The sequence below is a fragment of the Mercurialis annua genome, linkage group LG8, assembly GCF_937616625.2.
Source record: "Mercurialis annua linkage group LG8, ddMerAnnu1.2, whole genome shotgun sequence".
Taxonomy (NCBI): domain Eukaryota; kingdom Viridiplantae; phylum Streptophyta; class Magnoliopsida; order Malpighiales; family Euphorbiaceae; genus Mercurialis; species Mercurialis annua.
The window spans coordinates 32,767,413-32,790,161 of record NC_065577.1 but is presented as its reverse complement, the minus strand read 5'-3'; the positions used below and the strand labels follow the sequence as shown (position 1 = coordinate 32,790,161).

Here is a 22,749-nt window from a genome sequence, read left to right as displayed (position 1 = left end):
GGCGAAACTCATTCCTCTTACCACCATGGGTACGCAATCGGCCTCTGACATTTTGGTGGAGCACCTAGTCCTGAGATTTCTAAATCGGCCGATATACTTTTCCGCCGACTCACTCGGTAGTTGGGAGATTCGGGCGAGGTCAGCTAGGGTGACATCAGGTGGTGCTCTGTAAAACTCTTCATGGAAGAGGATCTCGAGATCCTTCCATGTGTCCACCGAATTGGGCGACAATCTAGAGTACCACGTGAACGCCATTTTCGTCAAAGAGCTGGCGAAAAGCCGGAGCTTCCAGAAATCGTGAGCGGCTGCTTCGCCGCATTGGGCTGAAAACCGGGCGACATGTTCAACCGTCGATTGGCCCTTCTCCTCGCCCGAAAACAAGCTGAACTCTGGCACTTTATACCCCCTTGGGAAAGGATATAACTTGTCGATCCAGTCTGGATACGGTTTCATGTACGATGGGCGAGGCATAGGTCGAAGGTCCACCCCGAGCCTTTCTAGCATGTCCACGAGTTGCCCTTGATTGTATATACTTGGGTCGCCCCCCTCGGAGTACGATCGTTCGCCCGTGTTGGGCTCCTGGGTGTTGGCTCCAGTAGCTTCCCCTTGTGGTCTAGCCTCGCCTTGTGGGTTGGACGAGCTTGCTCCTGGATGATCGGCCCTTCCTGAGAACTCGGCCTCGTTCCTTGTTAAGAGCTTAACGGAACCATATGTATACCCCATCTTGTTGGGTTGTTGTTCGGCCGAACCACCTGGTTGACCAAAACGGCTCGGTGTTTGGTTCTGTTCGGCCCTTCTGTACCCTTGATCGTTGGCGGATTGCCCAGAGAATAATCGCCCTAGGTTCTCCATTGCCTTGTTGAGGCCATCTAAGTTCCCTTGGATCTGCCTCTGGACCGACGTTTGGTCGGCCATGATGTTCCTCATTACTTCGGACATCTGATGCATAGCACCGTCGAACATTTGCTTGTTCTCTTGCGCTATTTCGCCCCTCATGGCCGAGAAGTCGGCCTGTGATAAAGAAGGGCGAGAGGGAGGAAGCTGGCGTGAGTAGTCTATCATGTCATCGGTCGCGTCGTCGACCTTGTCCTTAGGTAGGCTCCCCTCGGCGTCCGTTGTATTCGGCGCCTTGCTTGATTGGTTCACCTGTTTGTCCTTGGCCATGGTTTCTGCTCTATCCGAATCTGATTCGTCTACTATGTCACCTTCCTTCCGTTGTTGTCGGCGTATAGACCGAGCGTGCCTGGAATCGTCTTTAAAGTCCGTTTTTGTGCTAACCATAAACTGTTCCCCAGTGGAGTCGCCAAAAGATGTTCGCCTGGAAATATTCCGGACTCGAATCTTTGAATTTATAATCGGGATCGGTTTGAGGTTTGATACTTTAACGAACCTATGCAGATATTCACAGGGCTTGTTTGGTTAAAGACACTTAACCACGTGATCTAAAAGATAATAATCTGGGAGTCACGGACTCAGGCGAGATTAATACCGAAAACTACTCCTAAATTAAAACAATCCGGAGATTGCGGGATAAAAAGCACTGGGCTTGGTTTTTGATTGATTGATTTGTTGATACAAAAATAATAAAGCTCTGAGCTATTTATAGCTCCTCATAATTAAGACTCCTAATTTAACTAGGACTAAGACTCTGAAAGCAAATTACTCCTATCGAGCTACAAACTCCTAATAAAATAGAAAAAGCAATAATAAAAAGGCTTTCCGTTGGGCCTTAATCCCTGATAAGCCCACATGAAGCTCGATCCGGTAATTATTTGGGCCGGTGTAAACATAAATACAGCAGTTTATCCACCACGTATAATCCCAATCAATGAGATCCTTTACTAGAGATACATCACAGTCAATTGGCTGCAAGGATTTTTCTTTCATCTGTTCCTGTTAACAAGCAGCTAACACAATCTCTCAGCAATTCTCAAATTTTACCAAGTTATCAACAAGCTGAGTCAACTCACTCTAACTCAGCCACAAAACCTTCCCAAGTTTCATGACTCAGATTAAGATGTCAAGTTGAACAGACCTAAATACATCAGAAAATCTATCTCATAATTCTAATTACTCATTTGAATATTAAAAGATTCAGAAACTTCAATTCTTGTCTAGTAAACATTTCTTATATTTTAAATCTTTATCAGATTGGTCACTACTTAAATTTTTAATTAACAACCTAAAATCTAAATATTAAAACAAGACAGTAATTAAACAAATTGGATCAACCAACTTTTTAATCAATTTCAAACTGTTAACAACTGCAGTACCCAAAATAAAAAAACCATAGAAATTTCATTAGTTCATAACAAAATTAAACTATAACATAGAAAAATTAACACCAAATCTAACCCTTTACATCCAAAAAAAAACCCTAGATCCCCAATTTCCAACAAACCAAACCCTAAAAACAAACCCTAATCTAAGAGCTGGTAAACTTAGTAACAGCCTTAGTCCCTTCAGAAACAGCATGCTTAGCCAACTCCCCAGGCAAAACCAATCTCACAGCAGTCTGAATCTCGCGAGAAGTAATGGTAGGCTTCTTGTTATACCTAGCCAGCTTCGAAGATTCCTGAGCAAGCTTCTCGAAAATATCGTTAATAAACGAGTTCATGATGCCCATAGCCTTGCTGGAAATTCCGATATCAGGATGAACTTGCTTCAGCACCTTGAAAATGTAGATCTTGTACGTCTCCACGCTCTTCTTCGTTCTCTTTTTCTTCTTGTCGGTCACGGAGGCTCCTTCTTTGGGAAGCTTTTTCTCCGCTCGTGGCTTCTTCTCCGCCGCCGCTGGGGCTTTCTCCGCCGGCTTCTTCTCGGCGGGTTTCTTCTCCGCTGCCTTTGGTGCCATCTCTTCGGATTCTAAATTCTTTTGAATTTGAGGAGAAATTTAATTGTTTTGAGTGGTTCTGGTAAGTGAAGAGTTACGATTGTTGTTTTGTTTATATAGAGAGGAATGGAGAAATGTTATTGGTTGGTTTTGGTGTCATGCGGATTGATGACGTGGATGGTGGAGATGGAGATGGACGGCTGGATTTGGAAGAGAGGTTTGAATGAATTTTGGTTTTAGCGGTATTTGTGAAATTGCGATTTTTGGGATTGTGGGATTTCGCGGGTCTTTTTTGAAGTACAGTATAGAAGAAAATTTAACTTTTTTCTTACAATGAAACAAAATCTAAAATCTTTGAAAATACAATTTTTTTTTGTTTTTTTTTGGCTTAATTTCTTAAAAAACCCCCACCTTGCACTTTTTTTTCGTTTATACTCTGACCTTGTAAAAACATCATTTGTACCCAATTTTGGGTTTTTATGTTTCATCCCTACCCAAAAGCATTAAATTGTACTCTTTTCATTTAGAAAAGAGTTAAAACATACTTTTTTCTATTTTTAAAAATACAAATAAATCCTTAAACTTAAAAAATGATCAAATATATCCAAATAATTAATTAATTTTTTTAATTATATAAAATAATAAAAAAATTATTATAATTTTTAATTTTTTTGTTGGAAATATTTTTTAAAAAAATTAAAAAAATTAAAAAAATAAACAAAAAATTCGGAATTTTTTTTAAAAAAAATTAAAAAAAATTATTATTATTTTTAATTTTTTGAAGAAAATGGTATTTTTGTACTATTAATAACTTTAATATCTAATTAGTATATAAGTTAAAAATGAAGGATTGTTTTAAACTCTTTTTCAAATGAAAAGAGTACAATTTAATGCTTTTGGGTAGAGATGAAACATAAAAGCTCAAAATTGGGTACAAATGGTGTTTTTACAAGGTCAGGGTATAAACGAAAAAAAAATGCAAGGTGAGGGTTTTTTAAGGAATTAAGCCTTTTTTTTTTTGTATACAATTGGTATTATATATTAGAGGACTTAAGTGGCAATATGCCCTTAAACTTGTAAGCAATGAGCAATTAACATATAAATTAATTTTGTGGGCTAATCAGTACACGGACTTTGTGATTATGGGCAATTTGGCCCATTTTGACAATTTGTCCCCTCAATTTGTAAGTTAATTGTCTCTTAAATTGGCAATTTGCCTCCTTAACATGTAAGTTAATTTGCCAAAATGTGCTAATTGCCCATAACAACCAAATTCGTGTATTTATTTGTCAACAAAATTAATTTATGTATTAATTACCCATTACTTACAAGTTGAAGGGGCAAATTGCTACTTAAGTAAAAAAAATAATAGTTGTAACTTATTAAAAAATATGAACAATGCGATACATGTGAAAACAAATAAATATAAAGACTAATGTAAATTGTCCAAATTACTAACCCAAAAAAAATAAGAAAAAATAAATCCTTAGAGAGCAACTTCCTCTCGTAACTTGTCAGTAGAGTGACTTCGTTCCTATCCGTCTATCATTTTTTCGAGCTTATGGTCTCAAAAAGTATGAAACGCACAAGATGTAATGGGACCGTTTGGAGGAAGCCAATTAAAATGAAGAAGAAGAAAAAGAGCGTAAAAGAAGACTCATTGATCTCCTTTTTTTTTGTTCGAAGTCAATGAATTCCTCTTTCTCTTACGCTATTTTAGTTGGAAAAGCACGGAAGTTTAAGGGTAACTGTAGGTCGGTGGCTACCTAAGGAAACTCCGATTCGATCCATTTTATATATAAAAAAAATATTCTATATGAATGTACAAATATAAAGATAATTAAAATTAAAAAGATATTGATAAAAAATTAAATTAAATTATCATCATAAATTAAATTAAATTAACTTACCATAAAATTTTGCATGCATGTACAATATTGCTAAGACAATTAAAAATTAAATCAATATATTTATAATAAATTAAATTAATCATCATGACTAAATTAAATTAAATCAAATTACCATACATGTATAGGAATGTTTACTTAAGGCCCATATATAGCACAGGCCCAGCTGTAGCATTTGCCTCTCTGTCCAACGGCTAGCAAATATTTAGCGTTAGATGAAGAACAATCAAACGGTCAAGAGTGAATGAAAAAAATAAGACCGTTGGAAGTAGTAGTAGAGGCTAAGGAAGAAGATTCATAACGTTCTCTTTGCTCTCTTCCTATAAAAAGAAATAAGACCGTTGGTAATACACAGTGTTTCTCCAAATTCAAAAAATTATAATAAATTCACAACTCTCTCCAGATTCTTTTCTTTTCGTTGTTTTTGATTTGAATTTTTTTTTTGTCTTTAATAATTGATTTATTTGGGTTGTATAATTGAAGGACCAGAGACTGTTCAAGATTTTGTGATTGGCAAGAAGAAGAATCAGATGAGATGCCTAATCAATTCCTTTTTCTTCCTCATGAGGTCAGTTTTTATGTTGATTGTTTCTGTTTTTGAATTTCTTTTTATTTTGATTGTTTCTGTTCTTGGGTTCCTGCAATTTGGTTTTGATGATTATAAAGAATATTTATTTTCTTGCAATGTTTTCTGAAATATTGGTTCTCTTAATTCTCTATTGATTGAATTTTTGTGTCTGTGTATTCAAGAGAATGTTGTGATTCTTCTGCAAGTGGTATTCAATTTTGATTTACATTGTCAATTGTTTATGTGAATCTGTTTAATAGAGTCAAATTTGAAGCAATTTGGTAATTCCTTTGCATTAAAAGATTGTAAGTTGGCTCATGTACCTGCATATGTAATACCGAATTTAAAGACTGAAAAAATGTATGAAAATCTCATGATTTGCACATATGCTGTATTAGTTGCTATGCCAAGTTTTCTTATTGTCATTGAGGCTGTAAACATTGTCATAATGTAAAACAAGTTATGTTGATCTATCTAATATCTTCAACGAGGCTGATCCTGAGGCTGATCCTTAATCTGTTACAGTTTTTATTAATTTTAATTTTCAACAAGGCTTTAAATTTTATCCTTGTCTTATGGACCTATGGTTTGTTGATTGGGTTGTTAGAAATGTGTAGTAGTCAGTGATGAAGAAATGGTGTAATTGTCACTTAATATGATAAACCTATGATTACATAATTAATTTTTTCAGTCTTTTTAGTTAATTTTAGATTATATTTTGTTTATTTCTGTCATGATTTTTTAATTAACTGGTCAGTTAGATTGAAAGGCAGTGCGATGATTTGTGTCATTGGTCTCGTTCGTCTTAATGGCATACTGCATAGTGTGCCTTGATGACCATCCTGATATATCACCACCACCCATATTCTGAGTCCTATACAGTCAATTTATTCAATTGCTAATATCTGATTACCTTTTCTTGTTGCACTGCTGTTCTTTGGAAGGCTCTCGAGTACGATCGAGTTTCTAAACCTGTCAAGTTTTGATACTTTATTCAGCAGGTTGTGTCCTTTTAGCAACTTGGCCTTCTTCCTCCAGCCTGTTGGCCATTGATTACTTGTCTATGATGAAGAGCAATTCTTTTCATTTCAATGAACATTTTTTTTTACTCTTCTTCTTTTTCATCTGTTCCTTTCTTTGGTAGGGAATGAATCAACAAAAGATGCCAATTTCTTCTTGCTAAAGATGCCAATGTCAAGAGGTGCCGTCAGAAGCGCATGTTCATTGTTATACTCATCGATAAGGCACCCTCAGAAGTACTCCTACCAGGCGAAAAGGACTGGAAGATCTGGATGTGGCACATGGGTTTTTCCTCCAGCTACTGGAGGAGTATCTCTGAAATTTTTGGAGCTCAGTTTTACAAATCATGCAGCAGCAAGCACAGGGATTTTCTTCGTTTTTATGGGTATTTTTCTCAAACTTTTTTGTATGCAAACATCACAATCATTACAAGCAAGAGTTTCCATTCATTTTACTGAATCCTTAGTGTGTTTGTGTAGATGTTTCTCATGGATTTTACATGTGCAGATTTGGGAATATGGTTGAATGCAAGAAACAAATGGGGTGTTCAATAGTTTTTTTTTAAAAAAATTGACTAAATTACATCTCATTGATAAAGTAACTGTATAAAAACAATATCCGACCGCAAAGATGCATTCTATATTTATTTCTTCTTTGTTCCTTATCACTTAAATATTCTGTCTTTGATGAACTACCTATACAATTATTTATGTTATGAATAGTTTTGTATACTTGAAAGGTATATTTATAAATTGCATATGAATAGATGTGGTCCCCTTCTTTACATTTTCATTTCAGATAATTGTTTTGTGCTTTGTTTTTACTCTAATGAATTAAATTTGTCTTGTGACATTGTAGTACTTGAACTTGATAGTTTTATGTTTCTCGATGTTTATGTTGCTCTTCCTGCAAATCTCTTCGCTTGCCCCATCTGACCAGCACATTGGCTGCTCTATGTTTGCAGTATTTCACACCTTGTATCCGAATGGATGGTGAAAGTATGGCTCGTGTTGCTGAACCTTCGATCATTTGCATTGTTGATGTGCGGGGGATGAGAGTGAAGCATCAAGACGCAACAAAACTGCATTTCTTGTGTGCATATGCAGGTAACTTGTTTAGTTGCATTTTTTTTATAAAATATTGACAAAATTTTACATTTTGTTTTATCCATAGAATTTCAAAATTATAGGAAAATAACTGCCTTTACACAATATGATTGTAATGTCCTATTTGATTTTTAAAGGTGAAAATGGCATATGATTAAGAATTGAATTATATCCAAAAGAACACGATTATGGTCCTCGTAGATGGCGCGTAATGTGTAGATAGAAATATAAGAAGTGAGAATTAGTAGGATGATACCTGGAGCTAATTATATACATTATGTGCGCCTTGGAATTGAAACTGCACATCACAGAACATTTTCTATGTCTCCATGAATGGTGGTGAGGCTAGATAATTTCTTATTTTATTTTTTAACTTTTCAGATCAGTTTCTATCTTTCTACATAATTGTAGCTCTCAGTGTACAGCCACAGATATTGTTATCAGCTGCCCTTTTTGCACATTTCAAGTCTTTTCATGTCCGTCGTAATCGAACTTAGGGGGTTTTGACAAGAGAATATATATACCTCTCCTAGCCAGATCTGAAAGCCAGGCAGCACATTAAGGTACCATTTTCGAAATCATCTACAATTTATTTCCAAATTTTTGTGTTTGGAATAAATGAATGTATTAAAACAATTTTTAGAATTGAAATTTTGGAAATGAGTTTAGTTATAATTTGAGGAATCGTAAATCCAACTAAAATATGTGGAATTTGCTAATGAATTTCAAAAATTTAAAAGAACAATTTTATTGGACTAAATTGTCCGTACTTTATAAAACTATTTATTTTCATTCTCTTTTACTTGTAATTTTAGCTACTAATTTTTTTCTATCTTTTTTTTTTAAATTTCCATCTCTATTTTATTTACATATATATTTTTATCTCCAATTTTTAAACATCATTTTAAATCATTTAAAAAAAAAAATTACTTAGAACCAACAATTAGCCGTAAAACACAATTTTGCATAATGAAAAAGTTAAACAATAAATTGATAGTGTAATTGAGGGCTATAGTGTAATATCATAATATTAAAACAAAACAATGTTTAAAAGGATAACAAAATACTTAAAGTCGGAAATTTAGGTTAAAACGGGGCAAAATATTCAAACATATATGATTACTGGCTGTGCGAGCGCACGAAAGGTCCCGTGCGTTCGCACACACCGTCCGCCCGCACACTGACGTGTAGCCCCCGAAAAAGTTATTTTCCGGGCGCTTCGCCACTTCTCGATACTCCCGACATGCTTCCACTTAATTTTAACATATAACCCAATTCAAATCTCACCAAAAACGACAATAGAAACGCGATTACGATTCATTTAATTCGTTTAAAACGAAATAACCCTTATTCATTAATTCTCGCAACAAAAAACGTCGAGTTTACCTCGATTTGAAGCCCATAGATGATAGAGAATGAAATTCTGAACAAATCGATATAAAAAATTCGTGATTTGGACGAGAAACGGTGAAATGGCGGCGGATCGATGATGATCGTCGTTTTTCTTTCTCTGCTCTTGATCCCTTTGTTTCTTTCCTTCTTCATAAGGACATATGTATCTTGGCTAATTAGCCATTCTAAGTCCTTCATTTCTTATCTCCCTATATTTGTGGAGCTATCTCTCTGCCCTGGCTTTTAGGTTAGGGTTTCTTTTCTTCAAACTGAAGATTTCTGCTCGGATTAGTTCCGTTTCTCTTGCTATCTGCTTGTTGTGATAATACCTATTCCCTGAGGAGAGTTGGCTGATATGTGCGCCAATCTCAGACTGACGGAGTGTTCGGCGATCAATTTGGAAGACGTGGTAGACGAAGATATCGAAACAAAGGCTGAACTAAGCCTAGTTTGCAAGCTGTTCACCAAGAAACCTTACAATCTACCCATATGCGCAATGCGTTGAACAATGCATGGAGGATGGCGAAAGGTTTTGAGATGAAAGAGATATAGAGGATAATCTATTCGTTTGCGAATTCTTTTCAAAAACAGATAGAGCTAAGGTTATGCGTGAATCACCGTGGCACTTTGATAAACAACTAATCATCTTTGAGCCCATGATGGGGAATATGCAACCTAACAATTTGGGACTGAAGGAATGTCCTACCTGGCTACGTATCTATGATTTACTGTTGAACTGTAGGGGAAAAGCTGCGATTGGAAAAATATGCGGAAAGGTAGGGAGAGTTCTTGAATGGAACGATGATAATGATTGTGTATGGAACAGGTTTTGTCGAGTGCGGGTGATGATTGATGCCACTAAACCGCTGATTAGAGGGACGAAGGTTGTCGATTGGGTGAGAAGTGTTGGATTTCTTTCAAATATGAAAGAGTCAAATTTTTTGTTATTGGTGTGGGCTCTTCGACCACACTATAGCTGATTGTGAAACAAAGCCGGATGAGACGGAAGTGACGGAGTGGCCATACGGTCCTGTGTTGAGAGCCACACCTAGGAAATGGTTGATGATGGAACAGAAAAAAAATCTCAGAGCAGTGAGGACAATAAAAGAAGAAACGATGCTGTTGAAGATGAGGTTCACGAGGATGAAGTCAACAGGCCACCGGCGGTTAGAAGAGTATTGAACTTGGGTGGTAATGGTGATGTTACTGAGGTTGAGAATCTCTTTAGGGCGCAGAAGCTTGTTCACCATGATAAGGAGGGAGGCGTAGGAACGACGTTAGCTAAAAATAAAGTCCCAATGGATACATGTGAGGGCTTTGTGGATGTTGATGTAACTCAGGTTCAAAATACTGATCAGATAGCAACATTAGCGCGTATTGCTACCCTAAGCAGTAATAAAGCCACGAAGAAGTCTACGTGGACGCGAAGTAAAAGTAACAGAGGTCAGGGAGTGGGAGAGGGGGAGAGCTCGAAGTCCGGAGGAGGTTCTAAACGGTCCCTTATCAAAGCTCAGATCTTTTTATGGATCCAAATAATCTTTTCTCTAAAAAAGCAAGAGATGGGTTATTGGATAAGTTCGACAATATTGAGATATCGGCGGAGGTTGGTAAGCAACCTCGCCGGATGCAATGAAACTCTTCAGTTGGAACCTCCAAGGAGCGGGGAATCCTTGGACGGTACGTGCGCTTAAACATTTTGTTTCTCACTATTCCCCGGATATGTTTTTTTTTAATGGAAACCAAACTCGTTGATAGTGAATTGGTTAACATTAAAAGGAGTTTTCATTTGTTTAATTCCTTTACGGTTGATTGTGTTGGTCGCAAAGGTGGATTAATTCTCTTCTAGAAAAAATCCATTGTTGTAGATATCGTTGGGTTCTCTAGTATATTGTGTTTTCTTCGGTTGATGAGTCGGTTAATTTCAAGTGGTGTGACATGGGTATTTATGGGTGGTCTAAAACGGGTAACAAATGGCGTACGACTGATCATATGCGTGATGTTTGTGTGGGTCTATAAGGGCCGCTTCTCTGCTTTAGCGACTTTAATCTTTGTTTGTCTCATGATGAAAAGTTTGGTGGTAGACTTCGAGAGCAGAGAGAGATTGATGGATTTCGTAACGCTCTTTATGATTGTGAAGTAGAAGACCTGGGATTTGAAGGACCCGCGTTTACTTGGTCCAATATGCGTAGCAACGATCAGAATATTCAAGCTCGGTCCGATTCTTTTGGACACTTTAAATGACCCCATCTCACGAGCTGCCAAACCATACCGATTTGAGAACATGTGGATGATGCATGAGCAGTGTGAAGAGGTTATCCGAGATGCATGGAGATTTGAAGTTGGTGGGAATGTCGGGTTGATGGGGAAAATTGAGGCCTGCGACAATGTTCTCAAGTCGTGGGCTTACTTGAATTTTGGTAGTGTTAGACGAAAGCTTAAGGATAAGTTGAATGAGCTTAAAAAACTGCAGGATGTGCCTTTTACTGACGTGATTAAGGCATATTTTAATGCGGTTAACAGTGAAATTGATGATTTGTTGTTTAAGGAAGAAACAATGTGGAAGCAGCGGTCTAGAGCAGATTGGTTGCGGGAGGGAGATCGTAACACTAAATTCTTCCATAATGATTCCGAGTATGCCAGGCATTACGGGTTGGCTAGAACCGCCGCTAGAGTTCTTGAGAGCGGTTTTTTTTTTGCCGACTCTATTTCGAGATGCCAAGGAGTATGTTGGGCATTGTGACCGGTGTCAACGAGTGGGGAATATCTCGAAGCGAGATGAGATGCCATTGACCTCAATTCAATAGGTAGAAATATTCGATGTTTGGGGGATAGACTTCATGGGGCCATTTCCGATGTCTCATGGGAATCTTTTCATTTTGGTTTGTGTAGACTACGTGTCAAAGTGGGTAGAAGCGGAGGCTTTACCTATGAATGATGCTAAGGTGGTCATACGGTTTCTAAAGCATCTTGTGAATCGTTTTGGCACGCCTAGAGTTGTCATAAGTGATGGGGGCTCACATTTTTGCAACCGGGAATTCGAAGCCTTGATGAGAAAGTATAATGTTTACCACCGTGTTGCAACCCCCTACCATCCCCAAACTAGTGGGTAAGTTGAAGTCTCGAACCGCGAGTTGAAGAGAATCCTAGAGAAAACAGTGAATGGGTCAAGGAAGGATTGGTCTTTGAAGCTGGATGATTCATTGTGGGCATATAGAACGGCCTACAAGACTCCACTTGGTATGTCACCCTTTCGAATCGTCTATGGGAAGGCATGTCACCTTTCTTTGGAGTTGGAGCACAAGGCCTATTGGGTGATTAAGAAGCTCAATTACAATTTTAAAATGGAGGGTGAAAAGCGACTTCTTCAACTTAATGAATTGGATGAGATCCGGGTGATGCACATATCACCCCTAAGGTTTTGAAAGCGGGGTCCTTTGTGGTGCTATACAACTCGAGATTGAAGTTGTTTCCGGGCAAGTTGAAGTCCCGATGGAGTGGGCCATTTAAAATTAAAAAATATGGCAAGTCATGGAGCGGTGGAATTGGAGAATTCTCAAGGCGAGACCTTTAAGGTCAATGGGCATCGATGCAAGCCGTATCTCGAGCCTTTGACCAACCGAGTGGAAGATAAGATATCTTTCACAACTCCTACTTGAGTCCACCATGCGACGGTCAAGCTTTCAACTCTAAACAAGCGCACTTGGGAGGCAATCCCAAGCAGTTTGTTTTCACACTTTCACCTTTTACTAGTTGTTTGTTGTTTTAGTATGTTTGATGTTGTTATTTTTCTTAATTTTTGTTTAAGATAACGTCCGGTATGTTTCGGTTTTGGATGTGTAGGAGATTGGAATGTGTGCAAAAGTTTGAAAAAAATCTCCCTCCCTTTATAAGGTGTCTCGAACCAAGACACCTTGCTAATGGTGTCTCGGAGGCAGATTGTAACGTCCCGGATCGAGACACCCATTTCACATGGGTGTATCGGTCCGAGACACTGATTAAAAAGGGGGGGGGGATTTGAAATGTTTTCATTCTTCTTTACACACTTGGATTGATGATGTGGCGAAATCGTGGCCTTTCAAATAGAAAAACACACCACAAAGATCAATGACATGACAAGATCTTAGCCCTTCTCCTCCTCCATTTGCATTTTTACCATAAAAAGACCTCCAACACTTCATCTTCTCTACTTTCTTTTCCTTATTACGCATAAACTCCATAACCAAAGAAGATAGGATTTGGGTGGTTTATTCTACAATTGGCAAGAAAGGACCTGGATTTTAATGACAACAAGTATGTGATTTTACCCCCGCGTGTGATTGACATCGATCACTTGAGAGCGGGAGCGTATGTGAGCAAGGGCAAGGTGGTTGGCAAGTACAAGAGGGACAATTGGGAAGCTGGGCATCCGGGGCAACCAATTACGGAGCGGATGCAAGGATCGCCTAGAGAGGAACCGACACCAAGGAGGCCGAAAGAGCCGGTTAGAAGGAAAGGAAAGGAAGCGGCCGGAACTAGTGCCAAAGGCGGAAATGTCCACGAAGGAGTGCAATGGGAGCCTCCGGCTTCGAATGTCTCGCAAGGCGGAAGTGATTTTGAGGCAATGCAAATTCGGTTCATGGATGACCAACGAAAAATGTGGGAGCGTATGGAGTATAGGCAAAAGAGGCTTCAGGAGCGCCAAAGGCGACAAGAGGAAAAGCTAAGGGATTACTTCAATGCCCAAGGAGGCCCACGCTATCCTTCACCTACACCATCTCCGGATCCACCGGCGTTTGACTAGCGAGATTTGTTTTTTCTTACTCTATCTCATAAAATTTCTTGCTTAGGGACTAAGCTAGAAATAGCGTGAGGAGGGTTGTGAAATTGTATCTCGCTTTATCTTTATCGCTTTATGTTGTGTGTTTACTTATCATTTTATGTTGGTGTGTTTTCCTTATGTTTGTGTCGTTTTGAGTCTAGTTGTTGTAGGATGTTTGTGTCACCTCCATTAAACTCTTGTACCAAACTTGAAATGTTATCAGTGGAAGTTAGTGAATTTGGCAATTATTTGAAATGTATCAACTTTTGCTATCTCTTGTAGTTGAATGCCATAATGCATGTTTCTAGCCTAAACAATTATTTTCAAATGCTTGCTTAATAAGATGTGTATTGGTATGACATGTTGCGAAGGGATAGTGGTGAAATTGACCTTTAGTTGTTGATTCTTGAATTTGACGGTTTAGCTTAATACGGATGCATGATTTGCGATAATTTTGAAGAATTTGTGTTATCTTAATTTTGAGCATGTTTTGGCATAAGAACATAAGAATTGAGCATGAGGCATAACACCACATTTATTTTTTTGAGCATATTGAGCCTAATTATTTATTGTGAGTGTCGTTTTGTCTGAAATTCCTAGAATTTGCTCGGTGTCCATTCGAGATTGCATTGTTGAGTGATTGATGATTAGATGAGTGTGACATTAGTTGTAAACATTTCGAGAGACCACTTTTAAGCTTACCCCTTTTACCTCTAGAAAACACAAGTTTGGGTCTAGACCTTTGTTGATATTACCATATTCACTCATTAATTCCGTTCTTCCATTTCCACTTTAAACACCGGAACTTGACTTGAGAACTAGTGTAAGGAGGATGAGGTAGTAGCTTGACGAAAACAAAATAGTTTGAACTTGTAATGTGCGGCATACTCGGAATCATGGCAAGCACTCAAAATAGGCATCACTTCTCATGGCGATATCTAGTTTGGCAACACCTTGGTATGCCGACATTGCTAATTATCTATCCTCGGAAAACATGCCTCCGGATTTGACTCATCATCAACGGAAGAAATTTTTATCCGACGTCAAGAGGTATTTATGGGATGAACCCTACTTATTTAAGATTTGTGATGATGGGATGATACAGAGATATGTAGATTTGGGAGAAGTGATGCCTATTTTGAGTGCTTGCCATGATTCCGAGTATGCCGAGCATTACAAGTTCAAACTATTTTGTTTTCGTCAAGCTACTACCTCATACTCCTCACACTAGTTCTCAAGTCAAGTTCAGGTGTTTAAAGTGAAAATGGAAGAACGGAATTAACGAATGAATATGGTAATATCAACAAAGGTCTAGGCCCAAACTTGTGTTTTCTAGAGGTAAAAGGGGTAAGCTTAAAAGTGGTCTATAGAAATGTTTACACCTAATGCCACACTCATCTAATCATCAATCACTCAACAATGTAATCTCGAATGGACACCGAGCAAATTCTAGGAATTTCGGACAAAACGACACTCACAATAAATAATTAGGCTCAACATGCTCAAAAAAATAAATGTGGTGTTATGCCTCATGCTCAAATCTTATGTTCTTATGCCAAAACATGCCCAAAATTAAGATAACACAAATTCTTCAAAATTATCGCAAATCATGCATCCGTATTAAGCTAAACCGTCAAATTCAAGAATCAACAACTAAAGGTCAATTTCACCACTATCCCTTCGCAACATGTCATACCAATACACATCTCATTAAGCAAGCATTTGAGAATAATTGTTTAGGCTAGAAACATGCATTATGGCATTCAACTACAAGAGATAGCAAAAGTTGATACATTTCAAATAATTGCCAAATTCACTAACTTTCACTAATAACATTTCAAGCTTGGTACAAGAGTTTAGTGGAGGTGACACAAACATCCTACAATAACTAGACTCAAAACAACACAAACATAAGGAAAACACACCAACATAAAGCGATAAGTAAACACACAACATAAAGCGATAAAGATAGAGCGAGATACAATTTCACAACTCTCCTCACACTATTTCTAGCTTAGTCCCTAAGCACGAAATAAAATAAAAGCAAGAAATTGAATGAGATAGAGTTAGAAAAAAGAAATCACGCTAGTCAAACGCCGGTGTATCTGGAGATGGTGTAGGTGAAGGATAGCGTGGCCCTCCTTGGGCATTGAAGTAATCCCTTAGCTTTTCCTCTTATCGTCTTTGGCGCTCTTGAAGCCTTTTTTGCCTATACTCCATACGCTCCCATATTTTTCGTTGGTCCTCCATGAACTGAATTTGCATTGCCTCAAAATCACTTCCGCCTTGCGAGACATTCGGAGCCGGAGGCTCCCATTGCACTCATTCGTGGACATTTCTGCCTTCGGCACTAGTTCCGGCCGCTTCTTTTCCTTTCCTTCTAACCGGCTCTTTCGGCCTCCTTGGTGCCGGTTCCTCTCTACGCGATCCTTGCATCCGCTCCGGAATTGGTTGCCCCGGAAGCCCGGCTTCCCAATTGTCCCTCTTGTACTTGCCAACCACCTTGCCCTTGCTCACATACGCTCCCGCTAGCTCTCAAGTGATCGATGTCAATCACACGCGGGGGTAAAATCACATACTTGCTGTCATTAAAATCCGGGTCCTTTCTTGCCAATTGTAGAATAAACCACCCAAATCCTATCTTCTCTGCCACCTCGGGAATCTCTTGCATCATTCTAATAAATCGATATCCAACATTGACTTGCACATCCGCATCATCGGGGTACTTTAGAGCCTTTAAAATGAGCAAGTCCGCTCTAGCTACCTTGCTATACTCGTTGCGCCCGCAATATGTGAGCGCATACTGCTTGAGCACCACTATTGTTCTGATATCTCGCACTTGATTTAATTTGGCCGTGTGGACATCAAAAGAAGGCTTTCCCAATGCTTCATTCCATGCCAAATTATCATCAAATTCGTCGGACCCCGGCATGTATTTGATTCCGTAATCCCACATGGAGAATTCCTCCCTCAATTCGCCCAAGGAGTACTCCCGCTCCTTGCCACCAAATCGAAATGTCATGACTGTATCATCGGTGGGTGACTTAACCAAAGTAGTGACAAACTCATAGGTGAGCGCCTTACAATGATCATGCGATGACGTCGCCATCTTGTCTAATTGCAACCACCCTATGAGTTGCTCCACCACTTCAAAAATTGCTAATTTTCTCATTGAAGCCCAATCAATAACAAAGGGCGGGGCTATACCTCTATCCGCAAGTTTTCCGTACCTCTCACCCTCCTCTACCGAACGTATTTGGAATGGAGCCTTGAATCGCCGAGTCAAAGCGGCCGGAGTGTTAACCCCAACAACTCTAGAACCGGAGGCAGTTGTCTTGCGGGAATGACAGATTGCCCGTGGTGGTTGCTCATCTTGTTCTTGCTCAATAGGCGGGTTGGAAACTTGACCGGTGGCTTTTGATGATCTTAATGTTCGAGACATGGAGATTAGCGAAAAAGGTGTTCTAAAGTGGTGTCGGTTTTGAATTTTTGACCGAAATAGGTGATGGTTAAGGCTTTATAAAAATTTGGCTAGAGGGAAGAGAGTGGAGCTTTTGGTTATTGAGTTTATGCTTAATAAGGAAAAGAAAGTAGAGAAGATGAAGTGTTGGAGGTCTTTTTATGATAAAAATTCAAATGGAGGAGGAGAAGGGCTAAGATCTTGCCATGTCATTGATCTTTGTGGTGTGTTTTTTTATTTGAAAGGCCACGATTTCGCCACATCATCAATCCAAGTGTATAAAGAAGGAGCCAATGAAAACATTTCAAATCCCCCCTTTTTAATGAGTGTCTCGGACCGAGACACCTTATAAAAGGGGAGGGAAATTTTTTTCAAACTTTTGCACACATTCCAATCTCCTACACATCCAAAACCGAAACATATCGGACGTTATCTTGAACAAAAATTACGAAAAATAACAACATCAAACATACTAAAACAACAAACAACTAGTAAAAGGTGAAAGTGTGAAAACGAACCGCTTGGGATTGCTTTCCAAGTGCGCTTGTTTAGAGTCGAAAGCTCGACCGTCGTATGGTGGACTCAAGTAGGAGTTATGAAAAATATCTCATCTTCCACTCGGTTGGTCAAAGGCCCGAGATACGGCTTGCATCGATGCCCATTGACCTTAAAGGTCTCGCCTTGAGAATTCTCCAATTCCACCGCTCCATGACTTACCACATTTTTAATTTTAAATGGCCGACTCCATCGGGACTTCAACTTGCCCGGAACCAACTTAAATCTCGAGTTGTATAGCAACACAAAGGACCCCGCTTTCAAAACCTTAGGGGTGATATGTGCATCATGCCACTTCTTTGTTTTCTCCTTGTATATCTTAGTATTCTCGTAGGCCATGAACCGGATCTCATCCAATTCATTAAGTTGAAGAAGTCGCTTTTCACCCGCCATTTTAAAATCGTAATTGAGCTTCTTAATCACCCAATAGGCCTTGTGCTCCAACTCCAAAGGAAGGTGACATGCCTTCCTATAGACGATTCGAAAGGGTGACATACCAAGTGGAGTCTTGTAGGCCGTTCTATATGCCCACAATGAATCATCCAGCTTTAAAGACCAATCCTTCCTTGACCCATTCACTGTTTTCTCTAGGATTCTCTACAACTCGCGGTTCGAGACTTCAACTTGCCCGCTAGTTTGGGGATGGTAGGGGGTTGCAACACGGTGGTAAACATTATACTTTCTCATCAAGGCTTCGAATTCCCGGTTGCAAAAATGTGAGCCCCATCACTTATGACAACTCTAGGCGTGCCAAAACAATTCACAAGATGCTTTAGAAACCGTATGACCACCTTAGCATCATTCGTAGGTAAAGCCTCCGCTTCAACCCACTTTGACACGTAGTCTACACAAACCAAAATGAAAAGGTTCCCATGAGACATCGGAAATGGCCCCATGAAGTCTATCCCCCAAACATCGAATATTTCTACCTATTGAATGGAGGTCAATGGCATCTCGTCTCTCTTTGAGATATTCCCCACTCGTTGACACCGGTCACAATGCCCAACATACTCCTTGGCATCTCGAAATAGAGTCGGCCAAAAGAAACCGCTCTCAAGAACTCTAGCGGCGGTTCTAGCTGACCCGTAATGCCCGACATACTCGGAATCATGGCAAGCACTCAAAATAGTCATCACTTCTCCCAAATCTACACATATCCGTATCATCCCATCACCACAAATCTTAAATAAGTAGAGTTCATCCCATAAATACCTCTTGACGTCGGATAAAAATTTCTTCTGTTGGTGATGAGTCAAATTCGGAGGCATGATTTCCGAGGATAGATAATTAGCAATGTCGGCATACCAAGGTGTTGCCAAACTAGATATCCCCATGAGCATTTCATCCGAAAACCGTTCATTAATATCAACACCCAAAGGAATAGACTCCGGAATTTCTAACCTCGATAGATGATCCGCCACTACGTTCTTCGTACCTTTCTTGTCCCGGATCTCTATGTCAAACTCTTGCATTAGGAGAATCCATCGAATGAGCCTCGGCTTTGCGTTTTGCTTAGTGAAAAGATATCTCAAGGCGGTATGATCGGTATAGATGATGGACTTTGATCCGAGCAAGTATTGCCGAAATTTTTCCAAGGCAAACACCACCGCCAACATTTCTTTTTCGGTAGTGGTGTAATTGAGTTGCGCTCCCGCCATCGTCCGGCTAGCATAGTAGATCACATGCACCTTCTTATCTTTCCTTTGACCCAATAAACACCCCAAAGCTTGATCGCTTGCGTCACACATAAGCTCAAAGGGTAAGCTCCAATCCGGAGATGAAATAATAGGCGCCGTCACAAGAACCTCTTTCAATTTCTCAAACGCTTCATGGCACTCCTTGGTAAAATCAAAAGGGGCTTCTTTTACTAACAAGCTTGTTAGGGGCCTTGCGAAATGAACCGGCGATAAAAACCCGCATGGCCCAAGAATGCCCATACTCCTTTAACCGTGACCGGAGCAACTAATTTCTCAATGACCTCCGTCTTTGCTCTATCAACCTCAATGCCCGCTTCCGAGATTCTATGCCCAAGCACAATACCCTCTTCTACCATGAAATGGCATTTCTCCCAATTAAGCACCAAGTTGGTCTCCTCACATCGTGCCAACACACGCTCAAGATTTGCCAAACAACCGTCAAATGAATTACCAAAAACAGAAAAATCATCCATAAATACCTCTATTATATCCTCCACCATATTATTGAAGATCGATGTCATACATCGTTGAAAGGTTGCGGGGGCATTGCACAATCCGAAGGGCATCCGTCTATAAGCAAACGTACCGTAAGGGCAAGTGAATGTTGTTTTCTCTTGGTCATCCGGGAAGATGAGTATTTGATTATACCTGGAGTAACCGTCAAGAAAGCAATAATATTTGTGTCCCGCCACTCTTTCAAGCATTTGATCAATAAACGGTAGAGGGTAGTGGTCCTTTCGGGTCTCCGCGTTCAACCTCTGGTAGTCGATACAAACTCTCCACCCGGTCACCGTTCTTGTAGAGATTTGTTCCCCCTTTTCATTTTCCACTACTGTCATTCCTCCCTTCTTGGGTACGCATTGAACCGGACTAACCCAACCACTATCAGAGATTGGGTAGATGATCCCCGCGTCGAGAAGCTTCACTATTTCCTTGTGCACAACTTCCTTCATGTTCGGATTTAATCTCCTTTGCTTTTGAGTACACTTCTTGACTTCATCCTCAAGGTGGATCTTGTGCATCACCACTTGAGGACTTATGCCTCGGATGTCGGAGATTTGCCATCCCATGGCTAAGACATGACCCTTCACTACTTCAACAACTTGCTTCTCTTGCGCTTCCGAAAGCTTGTTAGAAATTATGATCGGAAGCGTCTCATTTTCTCCCACAAAAGCGTACCGGAGGTGGTTAGGTAGGGGTTTCATCTCCATTTAGGGTGGTACTTGAGAGGATGGAGGTGTAACCCCCACATTCATGATCAAAGTTTCGGTGTTGAGTGCATCTTCGTCGGAATATTCATTGTCAAGCTCATCAAAATGGAACGTCACCTTGGAAACCTCATGAAAGTTCACATCCCTCTCGTTATACCTTCTCTCGGATCGAGACACTTGAGTGGGGGATGTGTCTCGGTCCGGGACGTTAGCTCCTGGATGGCCATTCCTTATGTCTCGATCCGAGACACCTATAGAAAGAGGGAGTCTCGATCCGAGACATGAGGAATAGTCTCCAAAAGCTTGAAAATTTTCCATACTTCCTCGATTAACCGCTTCCAAGTTCGCTTCAAGTTGATCCTTCACGAGGTCATCTACCAAATCAATCCTCATACACTCTTCCTCCTCGATGGTACCCTCATAACTTTCTTCATATCAAACTCGACCATTTCTTCATCAATTCTCAAGGTCAACTTCCCACCATGCACATCAATCAAAGCCCTTCCGGTGTTCATAAAGGGTCGCCCCAAGATCATTGGGCACTTCTTGTCTACCGCATAGTCCAATATAACAAAATCAACCGGAAAGATGAACTTATCTACCTTGACAAGCACATCCTCAACAATCCCAAACGGCCTTTTCAACGAATGATCCGCTAGTTGGAGTACCATCGAGGTGCTTTTCACAGTTTGGTCTCCACATAGTGTCCTGAAAAGAGGTAAAGGCATAAGATTAATACTAGCACCAAGATCAAATAGGCAATTTATAGAACTCATATTTCCTATAGTGCAAGGTATAGAAAAACTCCATGGGTCCTTCAACTTAGCCGGTAGATCATTCAAGATGATTGAGCTACACACTTCCGGAATGGGAACCGTTGCACCATTATCCCAACTCCGTTTGTTGGTAATGATGTTCTTCAAGAACTTGGCATATTGCGGCATCTCTCGGAGTGCATCCGTCAAGCTAAGATTAATTTGCAATTTCTTGAAGATCTCAAGGAACTTATGAAATTTTTCGTCCCCTTGAGCTTTCCTTAACCGGCTTGGAAATGGGACCGGTGGTACAAACAGTGGCGGCGGTGGCGGCCTCACATAAGGCTCTTCAACCTCGATAACCACTTCCTCACATTCCTTTGGTAAATCTTGACTTCAGCTTGCTATATCAACAACAATTTGAGGCTCATCCTCCTCAACAACATGCTTTTTCCCATTGGCTTTCTCAAGGTTTCTCCCACTTTGGAGCTCTACCGCTTTAACATGTTCTCTAGGGTTATTCTCCGTAGTGGATGGCAATCCCCCTTGAGGTCTACCTTGAAGATTGATAGCAAGTTGTGAGATTTGAGTTTCAAGCATTTGATTAGTGGCGGCTTGGTTCTTTTAAAGTTGCTTCATCTCTCTTATCTCCTCCATCAACTTGCAAGCATATTCCCTTCATCCATATTTCTTTGAGGTTGAAAACCGGGGGATGTTGAGGTCTAGCACCCGAATTGTTGCCATGACCTTGATTGTGATGGTAATTTTCTTGTTGTTGTGGAGGTCTATTTCCACCTTGGAAGCTTGAACCCGCTTGATTAGACCCTTGAGCATTGCCTTGGCCCTCTTGGTTTCTCCATCCAAAGTTAGGATGGTTCCTCCATCCGGGATTATAGGTATTCGAGTAAGGATCATTTCCTTGCATTTGACCTCCCACATAGTTCACTTGTTCACTCCATGCTTGACCCGTGGCATAACACTCACTACTATCATGATTGAAGTCCCCACAATGTTCACATCCCTCTTGGACATATGCCACCGGAGCATTCCGGGGGGTCACTTGCTTCTTCAAGGCATCGACTTGGCTTTGCAAAGAGGCATTCATGGCCTTCATAGCTTCAAACTCTTTTGATTGGTCAAGTGTCATTAATGCCTTTTGAGCCGATGGTCTTCTTCTTTCCGAGGACCAATTGCTACTAACCATTTCCAATTTCTCAATCAATTCATTAGCTTCATCAAACGTCTTTTGCATCAAAGAACCACCCGATGCCGAATCAATGGTCGACCTTGTAATCTCACCCAAGCCATTATAGAATATTTGGAGCACATGCTCCCTTACAAGGCGATGATGAGGGACATGTCTTTGGAGATCTTTGAACCTCTCCCAAGTTTCATAAAGAGATTCCCCATCATATTGATAATAGTCAATGATGTCTTCGGTTAACTT

General features: G+C 39.9%; 3 protein-coding genes and 2 non-coding genes across 5 annotated transcripts; 2 read left to right on the top strand and 3 right to left on the bottom strand.

The window, feature by feature from the left end:
* Positions 1 to 2,279: 2,279 nt before the first annotated feature.
* Positions 2,280 to 2,927, bottom strand: LOC126659826 (probable histone H2B.3). Its single transcript, XM_050353156.2, has one exon. The coding sequence runs from the start codon at positions 2,852 to 2,854 to the stop codon at positions 2,426 to 2,428; it is 429 nt and encodes a 142-aa protein (XP_050209113.1). The 5' UTR covers positions 2,855 to 2,927; the 3' UTR covers positions 2,280 to 2,425.
* A 3,148-nt stretch (positions 2,928 to 6,075) lies between these two features.
* Positions 6,076 to 6,183, top strand: LOC126662384 (small nucleolar RNA Z43). The gene has a single exon (XR_007635761.1). It is a non-coding gene; the product is annotated as a small nucleolar RNA Z43 (small nucleolar RNA).
* Positions 6,184 to 17,666: 11,483 nt separating this feature from the next.
* LOC126661921 (uncharacterized) lies at positions 17,667 to 18,535 on the bottom strand. Its single transcript, XM_050355804.1, has 2 exons — positions 18,404 to 18,535; positions 17,667 to 18,236 (listed from the first exon to the last, which is right to left on the bottom strand). The coding sequence occupies exons 1-2, from the start codon at positions 18,533 to 18,535 to the stop codon at positions 17,667 to 17,669; spliced, it is 702 nt and encodes a 233-aa protein (XP_050211761.1).
* A 2,401-nt stretch (positions 18,536 to 20,936) lies between these two features.
* LOC126661920 (uncharacterized) lies at positions 20,937 to 21,902 on the bottom strand. The gene is made up of 3 exons (XM_050355803.1): positions 21,798 to 21,902; positions 21,619 to 21,680; positions 20,937 to 21,513 (listed from the first exon to the last, which is right to left on the bottom strand). The coding sequence occupies exons 1-3, from the start codon at positions 21,900 to 21,902 to the stop codon at positions 20,937 to 20,939; spliced, it is 744 nt and encodes a 247-aa protein (XP_050211760.1).
* Positions 21,903 to 22,642: 740 nt separating this feature from the next.
* LOC126662408 (small nucleolar RNA R71) lies at positions 22,643 to 22,749 on the top strand. The gene has a single exon (XR_007635783.1). It is a non-coding gene; the product is annotated as a small nucleolar RNA R71 (small nucleolar RNA).

Bases quoted from the DNA above. Each gene is read 5' to 3' on its own strand.
- LOC126659826 (XM_050353156.2), bottom strand. From the start codon at position 2,854: ATGGCACCAAAGGCAGCGGAGAAGAAACCCGCCGAGAAGAAGCCGGCG.
- LOC126661920 (XM_050355803.1), bottom strand. From the start codon at position 21,902: ATGCTTGAAACTCAAATCTCACAACTTGCTATCAATCTTCAAGGTAGA. The intron at 21,681-21,797 runs GTAGAGCTCCAA...GATTTACCAAAG, and splicing joins CTAGAGAACATGTTAAAGCG to GAATGTGAGGAAGTGGTTAT. The intron at 21,514-21,618 runs GTTTGTACCACC...AATTAATCTTAG, and splicing joins AGGCCGCCACCGCCGCCACT to CTTGACGGATGCACTCCGAG.
- LOC126661921 (XM_050355804.1), bottom strand. From the start codon at position 18,535: ATGGGGCCATTTCCGATGTCTCATGGGAACCTTTTCATTTTGGTTTGT. The intron at 18,237-18,403 runs GTGAATTGTTTT...CGCGAGTTGTAG, and splicing joins TACGGTTTCTAAAGCATCTT to AGAATCCTAGAGAAAACAGT.